This window comes from Scyliorhinus torazame, chromosome 20, assembly GCF_047496885.1.
Source record: "Scyliorhinus torazame isolate Kashiwa2021f chromosome 20, sScyTor2.1, whole genome shotgun sequence".
NCBI classification, from domain to species: domain Eukaryota; kingdom Metazoa; phylum Chordata; class Chondrichthyes; order Carcharhiniformes; family Scyliorhinidae; genus Scyliorhinus; species Scyliorhinus torazame.
This window is the reverse complement of record NC_092726.1, coordinates 3,680,060-3,703,984: the sequence shown is the minus strand read 5'-3', so window position 1 is coordinate 3,703,984 and position 23,925 is coordinate 3,680,060. Positions and strand designations below refer to the sequence as shown.

The following is a 23,925-nucleotide window of genomic DNA, read 5'->3' as shown; positions in this document are numbered from 1 at the left end:
GAGACTGATGGCCCATTCAAGTGGGTTTCCCATCCCCATGTTCACGTGTGCCTCCCGACCCCCCCCCCCATCCCTGTATCCCCCACCAGCCCGACACACACTCCGCAATCTCTCTGAGCTCGTCCAATTCTGGCCTCTTGCGACCCCCCCTCTCGCGAAGAGCCGGCGCTGTGACGATCGGCCAAATGGCACCCGGCATCATTCCACGATCCTATCAATCCCGTTTCCAAACAACTGGGTCAAAATCCTGGAACAACCCCCCCCCCCCCAACCTAACAGCGCTGCTGTTAGCCCCAACAGGGACTGCGGCTGTACAAGAAGGTGGAACACCGCCACCTTCTCGAGGGGCAATTAGGGATGGACAATAATTGGTGGCCTAACCAGCGACAGCCACGTCCGGTGAATGAATAAAAAAATAATTCCCAATTTGGGCAGCAGGGTAGCACAGGGGTTAGCACTGTTGCTTCACAGCGCCAGGGTCCCAGGTTCGATTCCCCGCTGGGTCACTGTCTGTGCGGAGTCTGCACATCCTCCCCGTGTCTGCGTGGGTTTCCTCCGGGTGCTCCGGTTTCCTCCCATAGACCAAAGATGTGCAGGTTAGGTGGATTGGCCGTGATAAATTGCCCTTAGTGTCCAAAAAAGGTTAGGAAGGGTTACTGGGTTATGGGGATAGGGTGGAAGTGAGGGCTTAAGTGGGTCGGTGCAGACTCGATGGGCCGAATGGCACTGTATGTTCTGTGTTCAATGTGTCGAGCCCCAAGGACCTTGCGCAACTCGGGAGCAGGGAACCTGGATGCAGGCTTGGGTAAAGTGAAGCTAACGACAGAACTCCAGTTTGCTGCCCTCCTCTCGCTCCCGGATGTGCTTGGACCTGGCCGTTACGGCCCCTGTCATTGCGCTCCGAGCTATCGGGAGGCACGGCGTCCAGATTTGGGGCTTGTACCTGCAGGTCAGAACACATGGCGAAAATGTTGGCATCGTCGGCCGTGGTGATTTCCTTCATGTGGTCGGGGGACTGAGCCCCCTCAATGGTCTTCTCCGTCTTCAACAGCGACGTGGCCAGAGTGGGCAGGCTGCTCTTCCACATGTTCACGTCGGTACCATTGCCGAAAGCTTGCATCGCATTTCCTGGCAGGAAGAAGGGGGAGAAAAATAAACATCTTTCAAAAGAGGGAAGGGGTTTTCAAAATGTTTGCCCCTTTCGCCCGTGCACCTGGTGCAGGAACTTTAACCTGACTGACACGCACACAGGATCTGATCAAAGGTGACTTCTTCCTGCGACGACAACAACTAGCATTTGTGTCGCACTCTTCACAGAGTCAAATCCGGCCTCGATTGTTGCAAAAACCCCATCTGGTTCACTAATGCCCCTTTAGGGTCCTACGACCCCATTTGGTCCTACGACCTCCGTCACGGAGAGAGCACAGGCACGATTTATGTTCTGAATCTGACGGCAAACCCCAGGCCACCCCCCCCCCCCCCCCCGCCCCCGTCCTGTTCCAGCGTGAAGAAAGTGTGGCCGTTCACCCTTCCGCGCAAGGAAAGGAAGGACCTCCATTTCTACAGGGCCTTTCACCACCTCAGAACATCCCAAGTTCAGCCTCAGTTGGCTGGACAGCTGGTTCATGATGCGGAGCGAGGCCTGAGGCACGGGTTCAATTCCCCGTACCGGCTGAGGTTGTCCATGAAGGCGCCGCCTTCCCAACCTTGCCCTTCTGGCCTGAAGTGTGGTGACCCTCAGGTTAAACCCCCATCGGTCAGCTCTCCCCGCCCACCCCCCCCCCCCATCCCTCACAGGGGAAAGTAGCCTGTGGTCATCTGGGACTATGGCCACTTTACCTTTACACCTTGGCCTGGAGGCAGGGGAGAACATCCTAATCTTCACCAAAGTGCATGGGACGTTCACCGTGAGGGGGCAGTAAGGTTCTCTGTCTGACTCACAAGCCTTTGAAGGAAGGTCAAAGATTGCTGTGGCATTGACAGCTGATGTGTTATATATTCTGGGATAACACAGGCTGCAACTGGATGCAGCTTTAACCAAAAGATACTCCAGACCTTGAAGTTAGTTCAGTCTGATTTATTGAACCAGTAGCACAGTTAGCTCAGTTCTCTATGAGTTCGACTCTCTGCTAACCTCAGTGTGGTTACTCTGTCTGACTGAACCAAACTTGCTCTTAGCCACGTGCTGGAGGTGTGATACTGTACATACACCCTGACTCACTCTGTAGATGTTCATCAGTGGAAAGAGGCGGAGTGTGAGTGCCTCGTGCCTTTTATAGTGAGATACCATCCCTGAGTGTCCTGCCTGCTCATTGGTCATGTCCTGTTCTCTGTGTTCATTAGCTGCCTGCCTGTGCCTGTCTGTATATCATTATCTGCATGTCTGCATATCATGACAACAGCGAGGCTTAATTATGCTCACAATCATTACTCCTTGCTATTTATCTGTCGAAAGCGAATGCCTCGGGCACTGCCTTGAGCTGCTTTCATATTTCATGTCAGACTTGGGCCTCCGGGGCGCGCGGAGGTCCCAGCGGGGATTCCTGGCAAATGAAGCATGCTCTTCCGGCCCGAGCGCAGCGCACCACTTACTGAGGCAGGCGTTGGCTTTGAAATAATTGAGGAACTTCTCGCACTCCTCTTTCTGGTTCCCGCTGCCGCTGCAGGTGCACCACGGAGACACCACGATGTCAGTTGCATCGATGTAGTTCGGGGTCATGTCACTTCCTGCAAGGGGGGGGGGGGGGGGGGCGGGGGGGGGGGGGGCGTTGAGCAAACAAGAGGCAGAATGATACCAAAATTGATCCAAGCGGAACCCGTCGTCCCGAGAGAGACTCCTCAAAGGTGCCCTCGATGAGTACCTGGACAGGGCATTAAACTCGAGGTCGGAAACCTTCAGAGGGGCACAATTCCTCACTCAAGCACTTTATTCCTGACCTGCTTCACTTTGGCGCCCAGGACATCTGGACGCTGCCGGTTTCAATTTTGCCATCAACACACTCAATGGGGTGATTCAGGCCGGGGACACGGGCCCTGAAACTGGAGGGTTTTGTAGCCACCTCAATACTGTGCCCACCAGGGCAGAAGAGGCCTGCGGCGAGTAACTCCCCTCCTGACCCCCCAAAGCCTGTCCACCATCTACAAGGCACAAGTCAGGAGTGTGATGGAATACTCCCCACTTGCCTGGGTGAGCGCAGCTCCAACAACACTCCAAAAGCTCGACACCATCCAGGACAAAGCAGCACCCCCTCCCCCTTAATTTAAACTCCATCCACCACCTTAAACATTTAAAACCCCCCACCACCGACGCACAGTGGCAGCCGTGTGTCCCATCTACAAGATGCACTGCAGTAACTCACCAAGGTTCCTCAAGCAGCACCTTCCAAACTCACGACCACGACACCGCAGACTCGTATAGGCTGGGACATTGGACATGCTCAAGGCTGAGTTAGACAGATTTTTGACCTGTAAGGGGGTCGAGGGTTATGGGGCACAGGTAAAAAAGTGGAGTAGAGGCTTCAATCCGATTAGCCACTGTGTTATTTACGGGGGAGGATCAGGCATGATGTAACAAATGGCTCACCTCTGTCCCTATTTCTTATGTTCTACCATCTAGAAGGACAAGGGCAGCAGATACCTGGGAACCCCACCACCTGGAGGTTCCCCTCCAAGTCACTCACCACCCTGACTTGGAAATATATCGGCCGTTCCTTCACTGTCGCCGGGGCAACATCCTGGAACTCCCTCCCTAACAGCGCTGTGGGTGTACCTACACCTCGGGGACTGCAGCAGGTTCAAGAAGGCAGCTCACCCCCACCTTCTCGTGGGGCAGTTAGTGGGATGGGCAACAGTTGGACATCGCAGTTCTCCTCCTGCCCAGACCATCATCGGGTCATGTTAGGAAATGAAATCCAGGCCGCCACAAGTCCTTGAATTTTTATTTAAGGCAATATCTCAATCAGGCAGCGACCTCTGACACAATCCAGACAAAAAAACGGATCCAGGGAAGGATTGTTTTCATGAAGAGGAATTTAACTTGCCATTTTCCCGGAATTAATCCCAAGGCGGGAAACCTTCAAAGGAAGGAAGGAAGGACATACTGGCACTGGAGCGGGTCCAGCGGAGATTCACACGGATGATCCCAGGAATGGTAGGCCTAACATACGATGAACGTCTGAGGATCCTGGGATTATATTCATTGGAGTTTCGGAGGTTGAGGGGAGATCTAATAGAAACTTACAAGATAATGAATGGCTTAGATAGGGTGGACGTAGGGAAGTTGTTTCCATTAGCAGGGGAGACTAGGACCCGGGGGCACAGCCTTAGAATAAAAGGGAGTCACTTTAGAACAGAGATGAGGAGAAATTTCTTCAGCCAGAGAGTGGTGAGTCTGTGGAATTCATTGCCACAGAGGGTGGTGGAGGCCGGGACGTTGAGTGTCTTTAAGACAGAAGTTGATAAATTCTTGATTTCTCGAGGAATTAAGGGCGATGGAGAGAGAGCGGGTAAATGGAGTTGAAATCAGCCATGATTGAATGGTGGAGTGGACTCGATGGGCCGAATGACCTTACTTCCGCTCCTATGTCTTGTGGTCTTATGGAGTATAACTCCTCACTCAAGCAATTTATTCCAACACTGCCTCCCTGGGTGAAATTAATGCTTTCATCTGTGCCCCTACAGTGCGTTCAGCACACACTCAGCCAACCAGAAAGAGCAGCGCCTCTGGAGTCTCCTGTTCTGCCGATTATATGCCTGAATTTATTTTTAAAATAAATAATTCCGTTTCAAGGCCCTTTTGCTGAACAAGACGTTTCCCGTGTCCTTTATTGACAGAGCTGATAAAAGGCCAAACGACAACGGGAACTGATGGAAAACGCAGTCAGTTCGAGCTGGGATCTACGTGAGATTTTTTTCGAGGCCAACCCAAAGCCAAGTTTTCTTTTTGAAAAGGCGGCACTGAGCATTTCCCGCCCCTCCCCAGCTTGGTTTGGGCCGGCCTGACGAGCAGGTTCTTTGCTGTGCAAGGGGCTCAGGAAGCCACAGCTGAGAATCCCTACAGTGGCAGAAGGAGGCCATTCGGCCCATCGAGTCTGCACCCACCTTCAGGAAGAGAACCCAATCCCTGTAGCCCCCACCTGACCTAACCTTTGGACACCATGATTGATTGATTGGTTGATTGGTTGATACCTATTGTCACATGCACCGTACAGTGAAAAATATTTTTCTGCGACCAAGGGAACATACACACTACAGACATAGCAGACAAAAGAATATCGACAGAGGGACAATTTAACATGACCAATCCACCTAACAGCACGTCTTTCAGGACTTGTGGGGGGAAACCGGAGCACCCGGAGGAAACCCACGCAGACACGGGGAGAACGTGCAGACTCCGCACAGACAGTGACCCAAGCCGGGAATCGAACCCGGGTTCCTGGCGCCATGATGCAGCAGTGCTAACCACCTTTGTCGATCCCTATTTCGAAGAAGGGTAGGAGAGTTATCCCAGGAAAATGCGAAGCGAGGAGAAACGGTTTCACGCAGCGAGTGGTTGGGGTCTGGAAGGTGTGGCGGAGGCAGTCCGGGGCATTGGGTGATTACTCGAATAGAGGCAATGTGCAGGGGTTCACGGGGAAAAGGGATGGGGGGGGGGGAGGTGACGCTAAATGTAGCAAGCCAGTGCAGACACGATGGGCCGAATGGAGTCCTTCTGCGACGTAACTATTCAGTGTCAATGATGAAAGGAAAAGAGCCGGTTCTTCAGCAGCCGTTTATTCTACATTCGTCACAGCAATGAAATTAAAATTAGCTGTTAGGGAGGGAGTTCCAGCATGTTGTCCCAGCGACAGTGAAGGAACGGCCAATGTATTTCCAAGTCAGGAGGGGGAGTGGCTTGGAGGGGAACCTCCAGGTGTGGAGTTCCCAGGTATCTGCTGCTCTTGTCCTTCCAGATGGTGGTGTTCGGGGGTTTGGAAGGTGCTGGCTATGGACTGCAGTGTGCTATGGGCCAGGATTTAGAGAACCCCAAAGTGTATCATGGAGTTCACCTGACCCACAACTTTTAATAGATTGTGGTGTGGGGAGCACACGGCCCACTCTACAGGTGTGGGACAGCAGAAATGGAAAAGTATTTTTAAAGCAAAACAATGTTTATTCTATGAACTCAAGTTAACCTTTTTAAAACATACAGTGAACATCTTAGCAACCATCAATTCAAATACAACCCCAAAGAATACAACACTAAGTAATGCTTTGCTGTCCTTTTAACATCCAGAAGACTTACAAAAATATAACCGTTAACAGAAGCGCATCAGGTTTACATTCACTACTGAAAACATTTATAATTCTGAATTCACCAAATGATCAAGAGATAGTCTTTTCATGGCAGAGAGATCAGCAGTACACCTGCTCTGTCTGGCTTCAGCTCCAACACTGAAAACCAAACTAAAACACACCCTGCAGCAAACAGCCGAAAACAAAAGTAAAAAGCTGACAGACAGTCCAGCTCCACCCACTCTCTGACATCACTGCAGTAATAAACACCCATTTCTTAAAGGTACTCTCACATTGACAAGTGCATCTTGTAGATGGGACACACGGCTGCCACTGTGCATCGGCGGGGGAGGGAGTGAATGTTTGTGGACGGGGGAGCAATCAAGCGGGGCTGCTTTGTCCTGGATGGTGTCGAGCTTCTTGAGTGTTGTTGGAGCTGCGCTCATCCAGGCAAGTGGAGAGGGCAGGTGCGGAGGGGGGGAGGCAAGGGCAGGGGGTGACCAGGGCGCCAGTGGTCAGGGTGGGTGGAGACGGCAAGTCGAAATCCCCAGGAACACGTCGAACCGGAGCTGGAAACGCAGAGTCTCTGGAGTCTTTCCGTGCACGCTCGGCCGGGGAAAGGACCACATTCCCGGGGGGGGATCAAACCTAATTTGGCTTCACGCCGGAAAGTTAAAAAGAGAAGACGGCGTGCGCAGCCTCCAGCAGGCCGGGCAGGGTCACCACTCACCTATGAGCCCCGAGTACGAGAGCAAGCAAGCCGCATAATTCTCACGGAAGCAGCCACTCATCGACTGCGCGGAGGGTTGGCAGTTTGACAGGAAGTCTGCCAGCCGTGACCTGGGGAACGAAACAAAAGGAGGAGTTAGCAGATTCCGCGGAGTGCGCTAGCCACCGAGACAAGACACGGAGCTGGTAGCCTCTGAGGCTGCCCCTTTATCGAGTCACAGAGTTCTACAGCGCAGGAAGAAACCCTTCCGCCCATCCTGTCTGTGGCAGCCATCCACACCTGTCCATTGTCACTTGGTCCGTCGCCTTGTGTGCTGCGGCATTTCAATTGTAAAAATTCTTTCACGGGATGTGGGCTTCGCTGGCTGGGTCAGCTTTTATTGTCCATCGCAGGGGGCAACAAAGATTCAACCACATTGCTGGGGGTCTGGAGTCACATGTCGGCCAGACCGGGTAAGGACGGCAGACTTCCTTCCTTTTGGTTAATTAGTGAACCAGGTGGGTTTTTAATGGTTTCACAGTCACCGTTAAGACTTTTGATTCCAGAATTTTGATGGATTCAAATTTCACCACCTGTCGTGGCGGAATCCTGTGTCCCCAGAGCCCGACTCTTGATCACCAGGTCCAGCGACAATACCGCTACGCTACTGCCTCGCCCACCTGGGATTACTGTCTGTGCGGAGTCTGCACCTTCTCCCCGTGTCTGCGTGGGTTTCCTCCGGGTGCTCCGGTTTCCTCCCACAGTCCAGAGACAGGCAGGTTAGGGGGATTGGCCACGATCAATGCACAGGGTGATGGGGTTGGGGGGGGGGGGGGGAGTCATTTTAAGGTAAGGACTCTCTTTTACTGACCATGAAATCTCGTTTAGTGATGTTGGTTGAGGGATTAACATTGGAAAGGACACCAGGGAGATCACTGCTGCTCTTATTTAGAAATAGTCCCATGGGATCTATTGTACATCTTCCAGGGCAGATGGGGCCTTAGTAGAATGAAAAGCAGAGATATAAACAAATAGAGAGAGAGAGGGAAAGGGAGAAGGGGCATAGAGAGGGGGAGAGAGAGAGAGGGAGTGAGAGAGAGACAGAGAGAGAGAGAGAGGCAGAGAGAGGAAGAGAGAGAGAGAGAGAGAGGCAGACAGAGAGAGAGAGAGAGAGGGAGTGAGAGAGAGACAGAGAGAGAGAGAGAGAGGCAGAGAGAGGAAGAGAGAGAGAGAGACAGAGAGAGAGAGAGAGGCAGACAGAGAGATAGAGAGAGAGAGGCAGAGCCAGATAGAGAGAGAGAAGCAGAGAGAGAGAGGCAGGGAGAGAGACAGAGAGAGGAAGAGAGAGTCAGAGCAAATCAGTGAGAGACAGAAAGGCAGAAAGAGAGAGAGAGAGGCAGAGATACAGAAAGAGGCAAAGAGAGAGAGCGAGGCAGAGGCCGAGAGAGAGAAAGAGAGAGAGAAAAAAAGATACACAGATATGTACAACAGTCTCGAGACCTGAACAAGTTATTTATGTACCAGAAATGCTTCAATCTGGCCTAATGTGGGCTGAGTGAATACACAAAGCTTGATATGCCAAAATGAGTTGGTTTACTTCCTAAAACCCTGGTTCGGCCCCAACTAGAGTATTACATCCAGTTCTGGTCACCATACTTGAGGCAAGATGTGAAGGTCCTTGTGAGGGTGCAGAGGCGATCAAGCAGATCGGTTCCAGAGATGGGGATGGTTTTCGTTACAAAATTAGGGGCACGATATACCGACCACGCTGCCCTGAAGAACAGCGCACCCCCCACAGCGCAGTACGGCCGGCAAATGCCAGGAGACCCCGCTCCCGGGATCTACCCGGCTCACCACGCCTCGGGGATCTGTCGCGATGTGAAGCCCGCCCATTGTGGTCACTGAGGTAACTGCCGCTGTGCGTCGGTGGTGGAGGGAGTGAATGTTTGTGGAAGGGGGGAGCAATCAAGCGGGGCTGCTTTGTCCTGGATGGTGTCGAGCTTCTTGAGTGATGTTGGGGCTGCGCTCATCCAGGCAAGTGGGGAGTATTCCCTCACACTCCTGACTTGTGCCTTGTGGATGGTGGACAGGCTCTGGAGAATGGGGAGGTAAGTTGCTCACTGCAGGATTCCGAGCCTCTGACTTGCAGCCACAGTGTTAGTTTGACTGAATCAGTTAGGTTCCTGATGAATGGTCACCCCCAGGACAGTGTTTCAAATATGAGGTTCAAAATGTTGTTATGTTTTGGGGCAGTTGATTGAAGGTATGATTTGGTATTGAATCCTGCTGGTCTGGTTGGCATGGATTGCGATGGGTACAGGTGAGGCCCAGATTGTCTTACTGTGAAGAAGGTGCAAGATATTCTTACCTGTAGATAAGGCGGCACCTGTGTTGAGGGTGGGTAATTTCCAAGTCTCCCAGAGGGGTGTTTGGAACTTGGAATGAAATGTTTCACAAGCAGTTCCACTTTAAACTGTCTGTGTAGTTAAAGATAGAATGGGGCTTGCGGAGTGTGGGGCGGTTCAAAGGGTAGCTAATTTACATTTCTGATTAATATTGCCATGGAGATGGGCTTTGGCAATGGAGTGTCGAAAGGAAACCATTTTAGGATTGGGTTACAAATCTTCTTCCAGAGGCCTGTGAACCTCAGAGATACAATCAGCCCGCAAGAATCTGAGGGGGATATGGAGAGCAAGAGCGAACACAGAAATAGATCTGCTGTGCAGAATGCAAATGGAATTTCACGCTCAGATTGATTAGATCAAGTTTGTGAGGATTCAATATTAGATTGGAAGATTCACCTAGCTTTAGCTGCAGGGGGGGAATCTCCAGAGTAATCGTCGCCATGAATGTCAATTTGAGGATTAAATATTACCCGTTTGGAAAATGGAAAAAGCGAGCCATGGTTTGTTGAGAATAGCTTTTTGCTGGTTCCTGGAGAACAAAGTGTCTGGGGCACAGAATAAAGGACGACTGTTATGTCCGTCCCCCTGGGCCAGTACATGGTCAATTACAGCCCCACTTGACCCGGAGTCACAACACAATTGAAATTGATAAATAGTTCTTAAAAAAATACCTTTGGCCAACCAACAACTACAGTTACCTGGGGCGGCATTATCCGTTGTGCCGGCGCCCGGGGGTTTCCCGACGGCGTCGGGCTGCCCCACAATGGGAAACCCCATCGACTGGCCGGCGTAAGGGAGAATCCCACCGGCCGGCCGGGGCAGAAATGTGGCAGGGCGGGGGGAGAATCCCGCCCCATGTTTGGAAATTTAAACACAATTAATTTTGTTAATGACAGTAACAATAATTAAATATGCCCCAGACACAACAGGTTAACTATTAGATCATTCCTAACCCCCTCCACTTAAACTCACCCAACCCTCTACACACACACAGGACAGACAAACACAGAGGGGAGAAGAGGGGGAGAAAAATAATAAGTAAAGGGGTTAAAAGTCTTTCTTTTAGACGGTTGCCTGTTATCACACTTTTATTCCCTTCAATCTACGCTTTCAGTTTGAGGTATTGACTGTAGATTCCCGCAGATTCTGTGTACAGCTATGCAGGTTTTCTTCCTTCAATCCAGGATTTCAGTTCGAGATTTCTGCTTTCCATCTCGAATGATTTTCACGGTAGATTAATTCAGGTCTCTGCAGTTTCAGAAATACAGCAGCCTCTCTGGAGAAAAGGCAAGGGAGAGACAGAGCTCAGAGCCTGCAGGACCCGACTGCTTCCCCCCGGCTCTCTGAAAATCATCCCACGCAGTCAGGACCCAATCGCACCCGTTACCAGGCCGAACGCCGTCTCCCGGCCAATTCGTTGACCGGCAGCCGACCAATCGAACCGATCTCTCGGGGTGCCGCAAAGTCTGAGCTTTCCTGTCCAAAGCCAGCGCAGTGTACCGTGTCATAACTTGGGAGTTCCTAACTTTCCCTCCTCGGCTTGAGGGGATACGCCCATTGAGCATCAAAATAATAACAGGAAAAATAAAGAAAGGGAAAAAACAGGAAGGAGGGTTTTCAGTCATTTCTTAAGTTACCAGAGTTTCTGTAGTTTAAGTCTAAGTTGACGACTGAATCGTGCTTATCTAACATTGCTTTGAAATTGTTTGTTGCGCTAAAAGCCTTAAGACTTGTCAAGCGACGGACCCGCCCGTCGCTTACTGGAAATTCAAATATCTTTTTCAATGTGCGTTCTCCAGGGGGATTTAACACTGGTGGGGGATTCCCCGATGATGTTGCTGCTGGGACATCCAGTGGAGATGTTTAGATTCACTCTCATTGGAGATGGTCATTGACTGACGTGACTGTTCCTGACGGAACGTCTCTCCTGCTTTCTGCTGGCACTGAAGTCCTCACATCTGCGACCAACAACACTGCGCCCGGGCGTCATGTCAAAAGCACTTTGCTTCCTTCGCCCTGACGTGCAGACAGCGCCCAACATGGAGCCCCCGACATCCCAACCCCATCTCCTCTCGCAGGTGGGATTGAGTCTCCTCCTCTGGGCAATCGTTGCGGGCACAATTGGGAGGGGAGCCCCATCCCTAATTGCCCCTGAAGTGAACGGCTGACCGGGGCCATTTCAGAGGGGGTACCCAAGAGTCAACCGCAGGGCTGTGGGAGTGGAGTCGCGAGGCGGCAGATTGAAACAGACGGAGAAGAACTCAGCAAGTCTGGCCGCATCTGCCAGGGGGGTGGGGGGGGGGGGTGAAGATGTGTATCTGCATTGAGACATTTTTAAATGTTTGGGATGTTATAAAAAAAAGGGGGGGAGGGGGAGGTGCAGATGGAGGAGCAAAGTTGTTGAACTCAAAACCCTCGAGACCAGAGGGTTGTGACGCGACGAATCGAAAGGCAAGGTGCTACACCTCCAGGCTGCGTCGGGCGTCACTGGAACATTTCAGCCCTGACCCTAACCCACGGGCGGGCTCGGCAGATCTCCTTCCCGGCGGCCGCTGGCAGACCAGATGGTGTGGTGCAACGGCCGATGATGGTTTCACGGTCGCCGTTCCTGGGACCACTTGCGTACTCCAGATTTATCGGATTGCATCAGAAACCGGGGTGGGATTTGAGATGGTGACCCCGGGACGTTCGCCCGGACCTCTCGATTACCAGTCCGGTGACAACACCACTGCGACACCGGCTCGGTACAGGAGAACAGTCATGGTACAGACTCCTGTGCCGCACTGGTGACGGCGCCGTCTTACCCGCGAGTCCTGAAAACGAGCCCCTCCCAACCTGCCCGCTCGGATGGTGGCAGAGCAAGTAAGGACTGAAGTAAAGTCTCCGACACTCCCAGATGACCATCGGGCTTTGAGGGGGAGAGCTGGCTGGTGGGGGTTCAACCTGGGGATCTCCACACCTCAGGCGAGGTGGAGAATGTGGGGCTCTTTGTGAATAACCTCAGCCGGTACGGGGAATTGAACCCGCGCTGTCGGAGCCGCTCCGCATGGCGGATCACCTGGCCACTACCCCACGGCGGCCCATGGGATCCTGCTGTGCACACACCAACCGTTGTATCTCCGACATCACCCCGCTGACCGCAATCCGAAAGGTTGCTGCCTTGGCTGCAAAGCTGGCCCGGGGAGGGCCGAGGTCCAGGAAGGGGCTATCGAAATGCAATTCTCCCCCAAGTGCTCGGATCCGGCTGCCCTCCACCACCTGGAGGTGAGGATGTGACTGTGTCACCAATGCCCACATTCCCAGACCAGCATTCCTTTTTTTCCTGAAAAATATTCCGTCCATTAAAAAGGCATTGGCCGCCGCCTGAATAATGCCAGCGGATTTCCCGGGAACAGCGTGCGGATAAATCAGCTCCTCGCCCAGCCCGTTCCCTGATTGTTTGTCCCACTGAGTGTTTTCCCCATGTTAGGAAAAAGTGCTTTTAGCGTAAACAGCGGAGTTCAAAAAGAAGGGGATATTTTTAGATCAGGCCACCAGCCAGCGTGAACGATATTCAAACAGAATCTCTGACCGAGATAAGCTGCAGATGTCTACACAGCGGGGAGAGAATGGAAAGGTTCTGCGTCGGAACCAAAGGAAATGTCACGCGTCAGAAAACAAGCTTTGATCTCGGCTTGCTCTCTCCCCGGCAGACTTGTTTGAGTTTAAATGCGTGGCACCGATTGCCAGCGTTGGCGCTGGGATATCAAAGAAGAGAGCTTGATTTGTGAAAGAAAAAACACAGCCTTGATCTGTCTGAGGGGGGGGGGGGGGGAGGGATGCTGACATACCTGCAGTAAGGCGACGTCAATCGTCATCCCTTCCCCCACTCTCCCCACTCTTCCATTTTTCATTGAATCCGTCCAACAGCTTACATAGAACATAGAACATTACAGCGCAGTACAGGCCCTTCGGCCCGCGACGTTACTGCAAACGGTGCGGTTCCTGGGTTCCGGTCGCCCATCAGAACTTGCTTTCATCATCTCTGGGGACTGGGGATGAACCCGCTCATTTCCCCGGGCACAATCGCTGCCGCCTGATGGTCTCGTCCGCAATTTTCTGGCTCTGCTCCACCAGCACCCCCTCCTCAGCCCGCCACCCCCCCCCCCTCCCCCCCACTGAGGGGTGGAGCCCGCCCCCTTTTACACCCTATATAAACCAGAGGGCCATGAACTCTGAGCTGTCCCCCTCTTTTTTTTTTCATAGAACATTCGGCCCATCGAGTCTGCACCGGCTCTTGGAAAGAGCACCCTACCCAAGGTCAACACCTCCACCCTAGCCCCATAACACAGTAACTCCACCCAACACTGAGGGCAATTTTGGACACTTAAGGGCAATTTATCATGGCCAATCCACCGAACCTGCACATCTTTGGACTGTGGGAGGAAACCGGAGCACCCGGAGGAAACCCACGCACACACGGGGAGGATGTGCAGACTCCGCACAGACAGTGACCCAAGCCGGGAATCGAACCTGGGACCCTGGAGCTGTGAAGCAATTGTGCTATCCACAATGCTACCGTGCTGCCTGTGGAGTAACTGCTCTGTACTCTTGCTCTGTTGTATTAAACGTTTTCCTTTGACTCAACTGTTTCATGGGGGCAGCACGGTAGCCGGCCCTGTTCAATCTCTCCTCGCAAGACAACCTTTGCCCGAGCCATCAGTCGAGTGAACCTTCTCTGAACTGCTCCCAGTGGCAGCACGCACCCCCCCCTCCCCCCAGGTAAGGGGGAATGGGACTGTACACGATGCTCCGGATGGGGTGTCAGCGACGCTCTGTGCAATCGCCGCAACACGTCCCCACTGCGATCACGGGGCAAACGGACAGGAATGAATGACGCAAGTTTGAACAGTAAATTGCCTATCGATGTGAGGGTCGCAGTAAATAACATCAAGCAGCCTCCACTCTACAACTTTGCAATTTATCACAAATCAGCGGGAATGAGACATCAGCAGCGAGGATGAACATGCGCGCAAATTGAATATGAATGTGCAGATAGGATTAGCAGTCATCTGCTTCCTTTAATGACTTTTTCATTTTATGGCCATTGAAAGTAATTTTGCCAATTATACTCTGGTATTGTATTAGTCTGAGTTATTCTAATTTGGAGAATATCAATTGACTGAAGCTGAGAGAGCAGTACGGAACAGATATCGTAAATTCTTTGATGCCATAACTTTCATCTTTGTATCCAAATTGGTTTTACACAAGAAGATCAGCTCACTGTGAAAGAGAACAGCAGGGTTCTGTGGGATTCATCATCACTTTCATTAAGCGCTCCTTCATCGCAAGATCATTCCGCCAAGATGTAAAATAGTGTAAATGGGAGCTGGATTACTGACCCGCGTGTAATGATGTTTTCATAACATTTCAATTTCAAAACAGGAGCTGAGCATTGATGCTGCTTGACAATTCAGTTTGTCTCCCCCACCCCCCTCAATCCCTCCTGGCTCATTCCACCATGACAAAGGGGTGATAGTGCCCATCAGCCACATTGTGGGGAAGGGAGAGGGGGGGGGGGGGCAGCGTGAGACGAGGTGGTTACTGCAGGCTTCCAACTGAAGTCATTCCTTCATTAATGCTGGGCACATCAGAATGTGATGTGGAGATGCCGGCGTTGGACTGGGGCGAGCACAGTAAGAAGTCTGACAACACCAGGTTAAAGTCCAACAGGTTTGTTTCGATGTCACTAGCTTTCGGAGCGCTGCTGCTTCCTCAGGTGAATGAAGAGGTAGGTTCCAGAAACATATATAGACAAAGTCAAAGATACAAGACAATGCTTTGAATGCGAGCATTAGCAGGTGATTAAATCTTTACAGATCCAGAGATGGGGTAACCCCAGGATAAAGAGGTGTGAATTGTCTCAAGCCAGGACAGTTGGTAGGATTTCGCAGGCCAGATGGTGGGGGGTGAATGAAATGCGACATGAATCCAAGGTCCCGGTTGAGGCCGCACTCATGTGTGCGGAACTTGGCTATAAGCTTCTGCTCGGCGATTCTGCGTTGTCGCGGGTCCTGAAGGCCGCCTTGGAGAACGCTTACCCGGAGATCAGAGGCTGAATGCCCTTGACTGCTAAAGTGTTCCCCGACTGGAAGGGAACATTCCTGCCTGGTGATTGTCGCGCGATGTCCGTTCATTCGTTGTCGCAGCGTCTGCATGGTCTCGCCAATGTACCACGCTTCGGGACATCCTTTCCTGCAGCGTATGAGGTAGACAACGTTGGCCGAGTCGCACGAGTATGTACCGTGTACCTGGTGGGTGGTGTTCTCACGTGTAATGGTGGTATCCATGTCGATGATCTGGCACGTCTTGCAGAGATTGCCATGGCAGGGCTGTGTGGTGTTGTGGTCACTGTTCTGAAGGCTGGGCAGTTACATCAGAGTTAACATCGAGCTAGGGGATGAAGAGGTCGGAGCTGGGGTCCCTTTTGCTCAGTTAAGTTAACCAAACCAACGAATTGAGGGAGGAATGAGCAGGCAGCCCCATCTGGGACGCTGCAGCAAAGTGAACAAAATCTCAAAGGAAGCTTAAAACCCCGAAACGAAACTTGACTGAAGGGGGTCAATAAAACACCCCAGTCCCCCGCAGCGCCCACCGGGCACAGGAGGTCTCGATTGTGCCAGCAGACACCACGCATTCCCTTTCCAGCGACACCCGGCACTGAACATCATCCTGGGAGACGGCCAGTCGGTCGGAACGGGTGACCGCCTGCTGCCTGCACCCATCAGTGGCCGACTTGGCCAAGCCCACGCAGAGGTTCTGGGGCCTCGGCTCTTTGTGGTTTTTATAAATGACTTGGACGAGGAAGTGGAAGGGTGGGTTAGTAAGTTTGCCGATGGCACAAAGGTTGGGGGAGTTGTAGATAGTGTTGAGGGTTGTTGCAGGTTACAACAGGACATTGACAGGATGCAGAGCTGGGCTGAGAAGTGGCAGATGGAGTTCAACCTCGATAAATGTGAAGGGATTCATTTTGGAAGGTTGAATTTGAATGCTGAATACCGGGTTAAAGGCAGGGTTCTTGGAAGTGTGGAGGAACAGAGGGATCTTGGGGTCCACGAACATAGATCCCTCAAAGTTGCCACCCAGGTTGATAGGGTTGTTAAGAAGGTGTATGGTAGGGCAACACGGTGGCGCAGTGGTTAGCATTGCTGCTTATGGCGCTGAGGACCCGGGTTCGATCCTGGCTCCGGGTCACCGTGTGGAGTTTGCACATTTTGGATTGGATTTGTTTATTGTCACGTGTGCCGAGGTACAGTGAAAGGTATTTTTCTGCGAGGGAAGAAAAGGGAATAAAAGAAAATACATAATAGGGCAACACAACGTATACAATGGAACTACATAAGCACTGGCATCGGATGAAGCATACAGGGTGTAGTGTTAATGAGGTCAGTCCATAAGAGGGTCATTTAGGAGTCTGGTGACAGCGGGGAAGAAGCTGTTTTTGAGTCTGTTCGTGTGTGTTCTCAGACTTCTGCATCTCCTGCCCGATGGAAGAAGTTGGAAGAGTGAGTAAGCCGGGTGGGAGGGGTCTTTGATTATGCTGCCCGCTTTCCCCAGGCAGCGGGAGGTGTAGATGGAGTCAATGGATGGGAGGCAGGTTTGTGTGATGGACTGGGCGGTGTTCACGACTCTCTGAAGTTTCTTGCGGTCCTGGGCCGAGCAGTTGCCATACCCAGCTGTGATGCAGCCTGATAGGATGCTTTCTATGGTGCATCTGTAAAAGTTGGTAAGAGTCAATGTGGACATGCCGAATTTCCTTAGTTTCCTGAGGAAGTATAGGTGCTGTTGTGCTTTCTTGGTGGTAGCGTCGACGTGGGTGGACCAGGACAGATTTTTGGAGATGTGCACCCCTAGGAATTTGAAACTGCCAACCATCTCCACCTCGGCCCCGTTGATGCTGACAGGGGTGTGTACAGTACTTTGCTTCCTGAAGTCAATGACATTCTCCCCATGTCTGCGTGGGTTTCACCCCCACAACCCAAAGATGTGTAGGATAGGTGGATTGGCCACGCTAAATTGCCCCTTAATTGGAAAAAAAATAATTGGGTACTCTAAATTTATATTAAAAAAAAGAAGGCGTATGGTGTGTTGGTTTTCATTAACAGGGGGATTGAGTTTAAGAGCCGCGAGGTTTTGCTGCAGCTTTATAAAACCCTAGTTAGGCCACACTTGGAATATTGTGTCCAGTTCTGGTCGGCTCATTTATAGGAAGAATGTGGATGCTTTGGAGAGGGTGCAGAGGAGATTTACCAGCATGCTGCCTGGACTGGAGGGCATGTCTTATGAATAAAGTTTGAGGGAACTAGGGCTTTTCTCACTGGAGCGAAGAAGGCAGAGAGGGGACTTGATAGAGGTGTACAAGGTGATGAGAGGCATGGACAGAGTGGATAGCCAGAGACTTTTCCCCAGGGCGGAAATGGCTGTCACGAGGGGACATAATTTTAAGGTGATTGGAGGAAGGAATAGGGGAGATGTCAGAGGTTCTTTACACAGAGAGTGGTGGGTGTGTGGAACGCACTGCCAGCAGAGGTGGTGGAGTCAGAGTCATTCGGGACATTTAAGCGACTCTCAGACAGGCACATGGACAGCAGTAAATTGAAGGGGTGTAGGTTAGGTTGATCTTAGATTAGGATAAATGGTCGGCACAACATCGTGGGCCGAAGGGCCTGGACTGTGCTGGACTGTTCTATGTTCCTGTTTAGCACAGGGCTAAATCACTGGCTTTGAAAGCAGACCAAGGCAGGCCAGCAGCACGGTTCAATTCCCGTAACAGCCTCCCCGAACAGGCGCCGGAATGTGGCGACTAGGGGCTTTTCACAGTAACTTCATTTGAAGCCTACTTGTAACAATAAGCGATTTTAATTTCGTTTCCTGTTCTGTGTTCTAGAGATGTGTGCGTGTGCGTGTGCGTAGGTGTTCTGCTCAAAACGAAAGGCAAAGGAAGACGAGATCGCGTGACATATCTTCATTCCAATGATGTCAGGCTGATATCCCTTAAAGGCACATGACAACATCTCCCTTTCATTTTAAAGGTACCTTCTCTCGCCTCCCAAAGAAGTGTAACATTTACAACACATGTTCATATTTAGTTACCATTGCATAAGTGCGTATAACTATCGAGTCAATGACTCTCAAAAGCATAAAGGTTCTTTGCTGGTAACCTTGTCAGGTTCCTTTAATTGTTCACAGTGATCTCGGACATAGGAACAGGAGGAGGCTATTTAGCTCCTTGAGCCTACTCCGCCATTCTTGATAATAATCTTTATTAGTGTCACAAGTAGTCTTACAATAACACTGCAATGAAGTTACTGTGAAAATCCCCTAGTCGCCACATTCCGGCGCCTGTTCGGGTACACAGAGAGAGAATTCAGAATGTCCAATTCACCTAACAGCACGTCTTTCGGGATGAAACCGGAGCACCCGGAGGAAACCCACGCAGACTCGGGGAGAACGTGCAGACTCCGCACAGACAGTGACCCAGCGGGGAATCGAACCTGGGACCCTGGCGCTGTGAAGCAACAGTGTTAACCACTGTGCTACCGTGCTGCCCACTGATTGGAAGCCTCAATGTCTTTTACACCCACTATCCCCATAACCCTTCCCGTTATTGTCAATCAATATTTACCTTAAACATGGTCAATGACTGGGCTGCCACAGACCTCTGGGGTGGAGAATCCCAAAGATTGACAGCCCACTGTGCAAAGGAGTCTGTCCTCACCTCTGTTTTAAGTGGCATCCCCCTTATTTTTGAAATTGTGCCCCCCCCCCCCCCCCCCCTCCTGGCTCTAGACTCCCCCGGCCAAGGGAAGCATCTCTGGGATTGTCATTCTTTCTGATTTTCCTGATTGCATTTGGAGCCTTACCCCAGACGCATTACAACTGTAGGGTGGTCGAGAAGGTGGAATGCAACTGACGTTTCCCTAAGTTCCACCTTTGTGCGGAAGACCATGATTCTGGTCACTTCAGCTGCTCAGCACATACCTCCCGTGCCAATCTGTGGTCCCCACCGTAAACCTGGCAATTCTGTGCGTGCATTTGTTGGTCGTGCATGTTGGTCACCTTTTCCAGCTTTAAAAGTGGCTCTTTAGTTTCTGAGAGGGTGAGAGGAGCGATACCCGTGCGCACGGGTCTGCCGAACACGAGCTTCGCCGGTGATGGAACGGTTGCGCTTAAAGGTGTTGCTCTCAGCTGAGCAAAAAGTAAGGTGAAGTTGCCACAGTCCCAGGTGACCATCGGCTGATTTCCTTGCCAAGGGGGAGAGCTGACTGTTGGTGATTTACCCTGAGGTGTAACATCGCAATGTGCAGACCTTGTTTAGTCTATCGACATTTAAGGATTAGGGATTGCACCGAGTGAAACATTCATTCAGCTACGCTTTGATCTTGGGGTAACGAGAAGAAGAATTAGTGTGACCGATATTCCACTTCTCAAACATGTCCTGAAATGGCTTTGCAATCAATTGCGGACTGTTATCTGGAATGATCTATCGAGGCATGCCAAATAAACTAAAGATAGACTGTGTGCACCCGTTGTGTTTGATGCAATGGTTATCTAATGGGATATTTGGTAAAGCAGTCGATGATGATCATAAAGACATTGTCATGGCCATGAAAGAGGTCGGCTGTGATTTTGGACCGAGGATGAGTAGGAGCTTCATGTGGAATCAGTGGTTCTTGAAACATGCTCTTGACATGCCTCACACATTTTCACAATGACTTGGGCGGCACAGTGGCTAGCACCGCTGCCATCACCGCGCCAGGGAGGCGGGTTCAATTCCAACCTTGGGTCATTGACTGTGCGGAGTCTGCACGTTCTCCCCGTGTCTGCGTGGGCTTTCTCCGGGTGCTCCGGTTTCCTCCCACAGTCCAAAGACTGTGCAGGTTAGGTGGATTGGTCATGATCAATTGCACCTTGGTGTCCAAAGGTCAGATGGTGGCATTGTCAAGGCGGCTGGGTTGGAAAGATTCGACACTGCAAGGGGCGCATTAGTGACTGCGTTGATGTCAAAGAGTTCCTGTGTTCACAAATGCATTCTCACTGGTGTTAATCAGTTCCTCGCACTCCTGGGCACATTTTAATTCTCATCCAAGTTCATGTCGCGACGAGGGCAGCGAGAGACCACACCAGATGGTTTAGTTTGGCCCAGTTAGATGCAGCGAGCGCACAATGGCTCGGGGAACTCAGAACGAAGAATTTTCAATCGCTCCCAGGACCTTGGTTCTGCAATTTTCAAATTCTATCAGTAAGAAGGAGATGAGCGGCAGTGATCACGGTCTGGGTAAGAATTCCACAGGATGCTTGGGACCAGCTCTGCGATTTATCCTTGCTTCTCATTTCTTTCATACTCAGAGAATCAGAAGCTCAGAAGAGGCCCTTCGGCCCATCGGACGGGAGAGTCCGAAAACGGGAACCGCGCCAGGCGGCAAACAGTTTGCGATGCAACCGGCTCGCTCCCGTAGGCGAAATCGGGATCTCTCCGTAAGCGTGGCGAGAAAGCAGTTATCACCACTTAAGCCCCATTTCCATACAATTAACGGGAGCCATCCCATATCCAACGGCCTCCCCAGCAAGTGGTCACGCTGGCGCCGATTAGAACTCCCTTTGGAAAACGTGGTCCAGGCAGTAGAGCTTCTGTGGGGAGCCGAGGAGGTGAGTAGCCTTCTTTGCTCACAGGCAAAGACACCGTGAGTGTTGGGCTTGCTGCCCCAGTGCTCGGCGGTGGGGGAAGGGGAGAGACCCTTGGCTGGGGTTGGAGGACCGTCCGCAGGGATGGGGGGGGGGCTACCAGGGGACAACCGCTCGCGGAACCACCATGCTGCTCGTCAACGGTATTTCCCACTGAAGCCACCCCATCCCGTCGGGAACGTGAGAGTGGGGGTGCGCTGCCGCCGGGAAAAGTGGAAATCCGGCCATTGAATGATCCAGGCCCTCGAGGTCCACCTGCGGGAGATCAAAGGTCTCGCAATCCTGCCTCTCTCCAAGGCTAGAATAGGATTCCTTCCCTGGAGTTTGTTAACCAACCAGTGCCCCGCACCAGCATACTGCCCTGTCACCTGGTCTGAACAGGTGAAACCTTCCTCACGTGCACTAATCCCGCTTCCCCAAACTCTCACGTGCTCGCTGACAAGCACTGCCTTCTAGCCCGGTAACACCCCGATTTAATTTTTCATCCTTCCCATCAAATCCCTCCATGGTTTTACAGCCCTCACCCACACCCCCATCTCTGCAACCAGCCGCAGCCCCACAACCCATCCCAGGTCCTTGCAATCTTCCAATTCTGGACTTCTCTGTACACCTGATTCCATCACTCCACCATCGACAGTCGGACTTCAAAGACCTGGGCCTCAAGCTCTGCAATCCCCTCCCTGGATGTCTCGTCTCTCCCTCCTCCACCCCTCTGCCACTCTCTGCTCCTCTCTCTCTCTCTCTTCCCCTTCCTTCTCTCTGCTTCTCTCTCCTCCTCCCCTCGCCCCTCCTCTCTCTCCTTCTCCTCCCCTCGCCTTTGCCTCTCTGCCTCTCTCTGCTCCTCTCTCTCCTCCTTGCTCTCTCTCCTCTCTGCTCTCCCCTCCTCCTTGCTCTCTCCTCTTCTCTCTCTCCTCCTCACTGTCCTCCTCTCTTCCATCTCTCTCTGCGCTTTTCTCCTCTCTGCCTCTCTTTCCTCCCCTCGCCTCTCTCCCCTCCTCGCTGTCCCCTCTCTCTCTCTCTCTCTCCTCCTCCTCGCTGTCCCCCCTCTCTCTCTCACCTCCTCCTCTCTCTCCTCCTCGCTGCTTTAAACCTCACTCTTTGAGCAAACATTGGTCGCCTGTCCGACTATCCCATTGGGCGGCTTTGAGTGAAGTTCTGTCTGTTCCATGGACGGGCCGTGGGGGCGAGAGGCGCTACGTAAATGCAAGTTGATGTTGTTTGGTGAAGGCCGGAAAATCTGCGCGTGTCGAACACCTCACCTGTCCAGTTAACCAGCAGGGTTCGTGCTGAACACTGTACATGATCCAGCAGCGAGCATTGAGGACAGAGAGAGAGAGAGCTGAACAGACACCGTCTCACAGCATCAGGCTTCGAGCTGTTGATTTACATCAACACTGTCATTCTGAGGCAAGTGAAATTATCTGTTTGCTTGTGAAGATGACAGAAAGAGGAGAGCGCTTTGCATGCTTAACTGGGACGCCACTCTGCCCGTCCCACAGAGTTTCGGGGCAGTGTACTTTCCCAGACAGCCTGCTTCGGGAGGATTCCCTGGTGACTGTTGGCAAACCGTAGCCTCTGAGTGCCGTCCTCACTGCAGTGTGAATTACTGCAATGCAGCTTTTAGTCGGGGCTGTGTTCACACGTCACAGCTCTGACTGATCGGCAGTACGTAATCTCTGGAGCCTAAAAGTGTCCCCCTGCCCCAGATCTGCCACAATGGCCCATGGACAACGAGAGTCTGGGGTTTCATCCCCCACCCCCCCCCTCACTTCCTGCGTCTTGTCCACGAAGAGCGACTGCTTCCAAAGTACTCGATGGGTTGTAGAGGTAACCCTCGATTCCCTTACTGATTAATAATCTGTCCCTCTCAGCCTTGAACACACTTAACGACCCGGCCTCGACAGCTCTCTGCGGTAAAGAATCCCACAGATTCACTCCCCTCTGAGAGAAGAGATTCCTCCTCATCTCTGTGTGAAATGGGCGACCCCCTCACTCTGAGTCCTCTGGTCCTAGACTCTCCCACAAGGGGAAACAATCTCTCAGCATCGACCCTGTCAAACCCCCTGAGAATCCGATATGTCTCAATAAGGTCGCCTCGCATTCTTCTAAAGTCCAATGAACACAGACCCAATCTGCCCAACCTCTCCTCATAAGAAAATCCCTCCACACCCGGGATCGGCCGAGCGAACCTTCTCTGGACGGCCTCCAATGCCGGTGTATCTTTCCTTAGATCAGAACATGTAACTTGTGTGCCTGACACTGGATTCCCGAAGCAACTGTTCCAGCCGGAACTCTCTTGTGGCGAGAGACTCTGTGGACGAGAGGGGAAATCGCTAATGGATGCTCTTCAAGTGCCCCCCCGAGAGGTCAGAATGCCCACCGACTCATGGAGGAGACCCTGGCTTGTGACCAACCGAAAGCTCACTCAGGGAGGGACCGGACACGTGGAGAGACTTGGTCAGGGACCCGCATTGTGGGGAGCTCACAATCCTCCCAACAACCCATCGAACCAACCCTTCAGGCACCACCTGCCCTGTGTGTGGCAGAGTCTGTAGGTCGCACATTGGACTTGTCAGCCATCTCAGAACCCATCAAACCAGAGTCATCCTTGACCCCGAGGGACTGCCGAGGAAGAAGAAGAGAAGCTGACTCACGGCAGACATTTGGGTATGCTGGACTCCACAAATTCAAGGGTCTGTCAACTGTCTCTAGCTGAGTTGTACAGGATAAGCACTGGATTGGACACCCCTGTGCACTCTCTTGGTCCTGCTCATGGCTGGAAAAATACCGTGCGGAACAACATATTTCAGGCTA

The 23,925-nt window shown here is 52.0% G+C and overlaps 1 protein-coding gene across 1 annotated transcript in view; it reads right to left on the bottom strand.

Annotated features, from left to right (window-relative positions):
* Positions 1-23,925, bottom strand: part of LOC140396821 (GDNF family receptor alpha-2-like) — a 431,885-nt gene that overhangs the window by 16,690 nt on the left and 391,270 nt on the right. The window contains exons 5-7 of the mRNA XM_072485576.1: positions 7,004-7,113; positions 2,593-2,727; positions 944-1,128 (exon numbers count right to left, since the gene is read on the bottom strand). Of these exons, the coding sequence (XP_072341677.1) occupies positions 944-1,128; positions 2,593-2,727; positions 7,004-7,113 (430 nt within the window). The remainder of the gene's footprint in view (positions 1-943; positions 1,129-2,592; positions 2,728-7,003; positions 7,114-23,925) is intronic.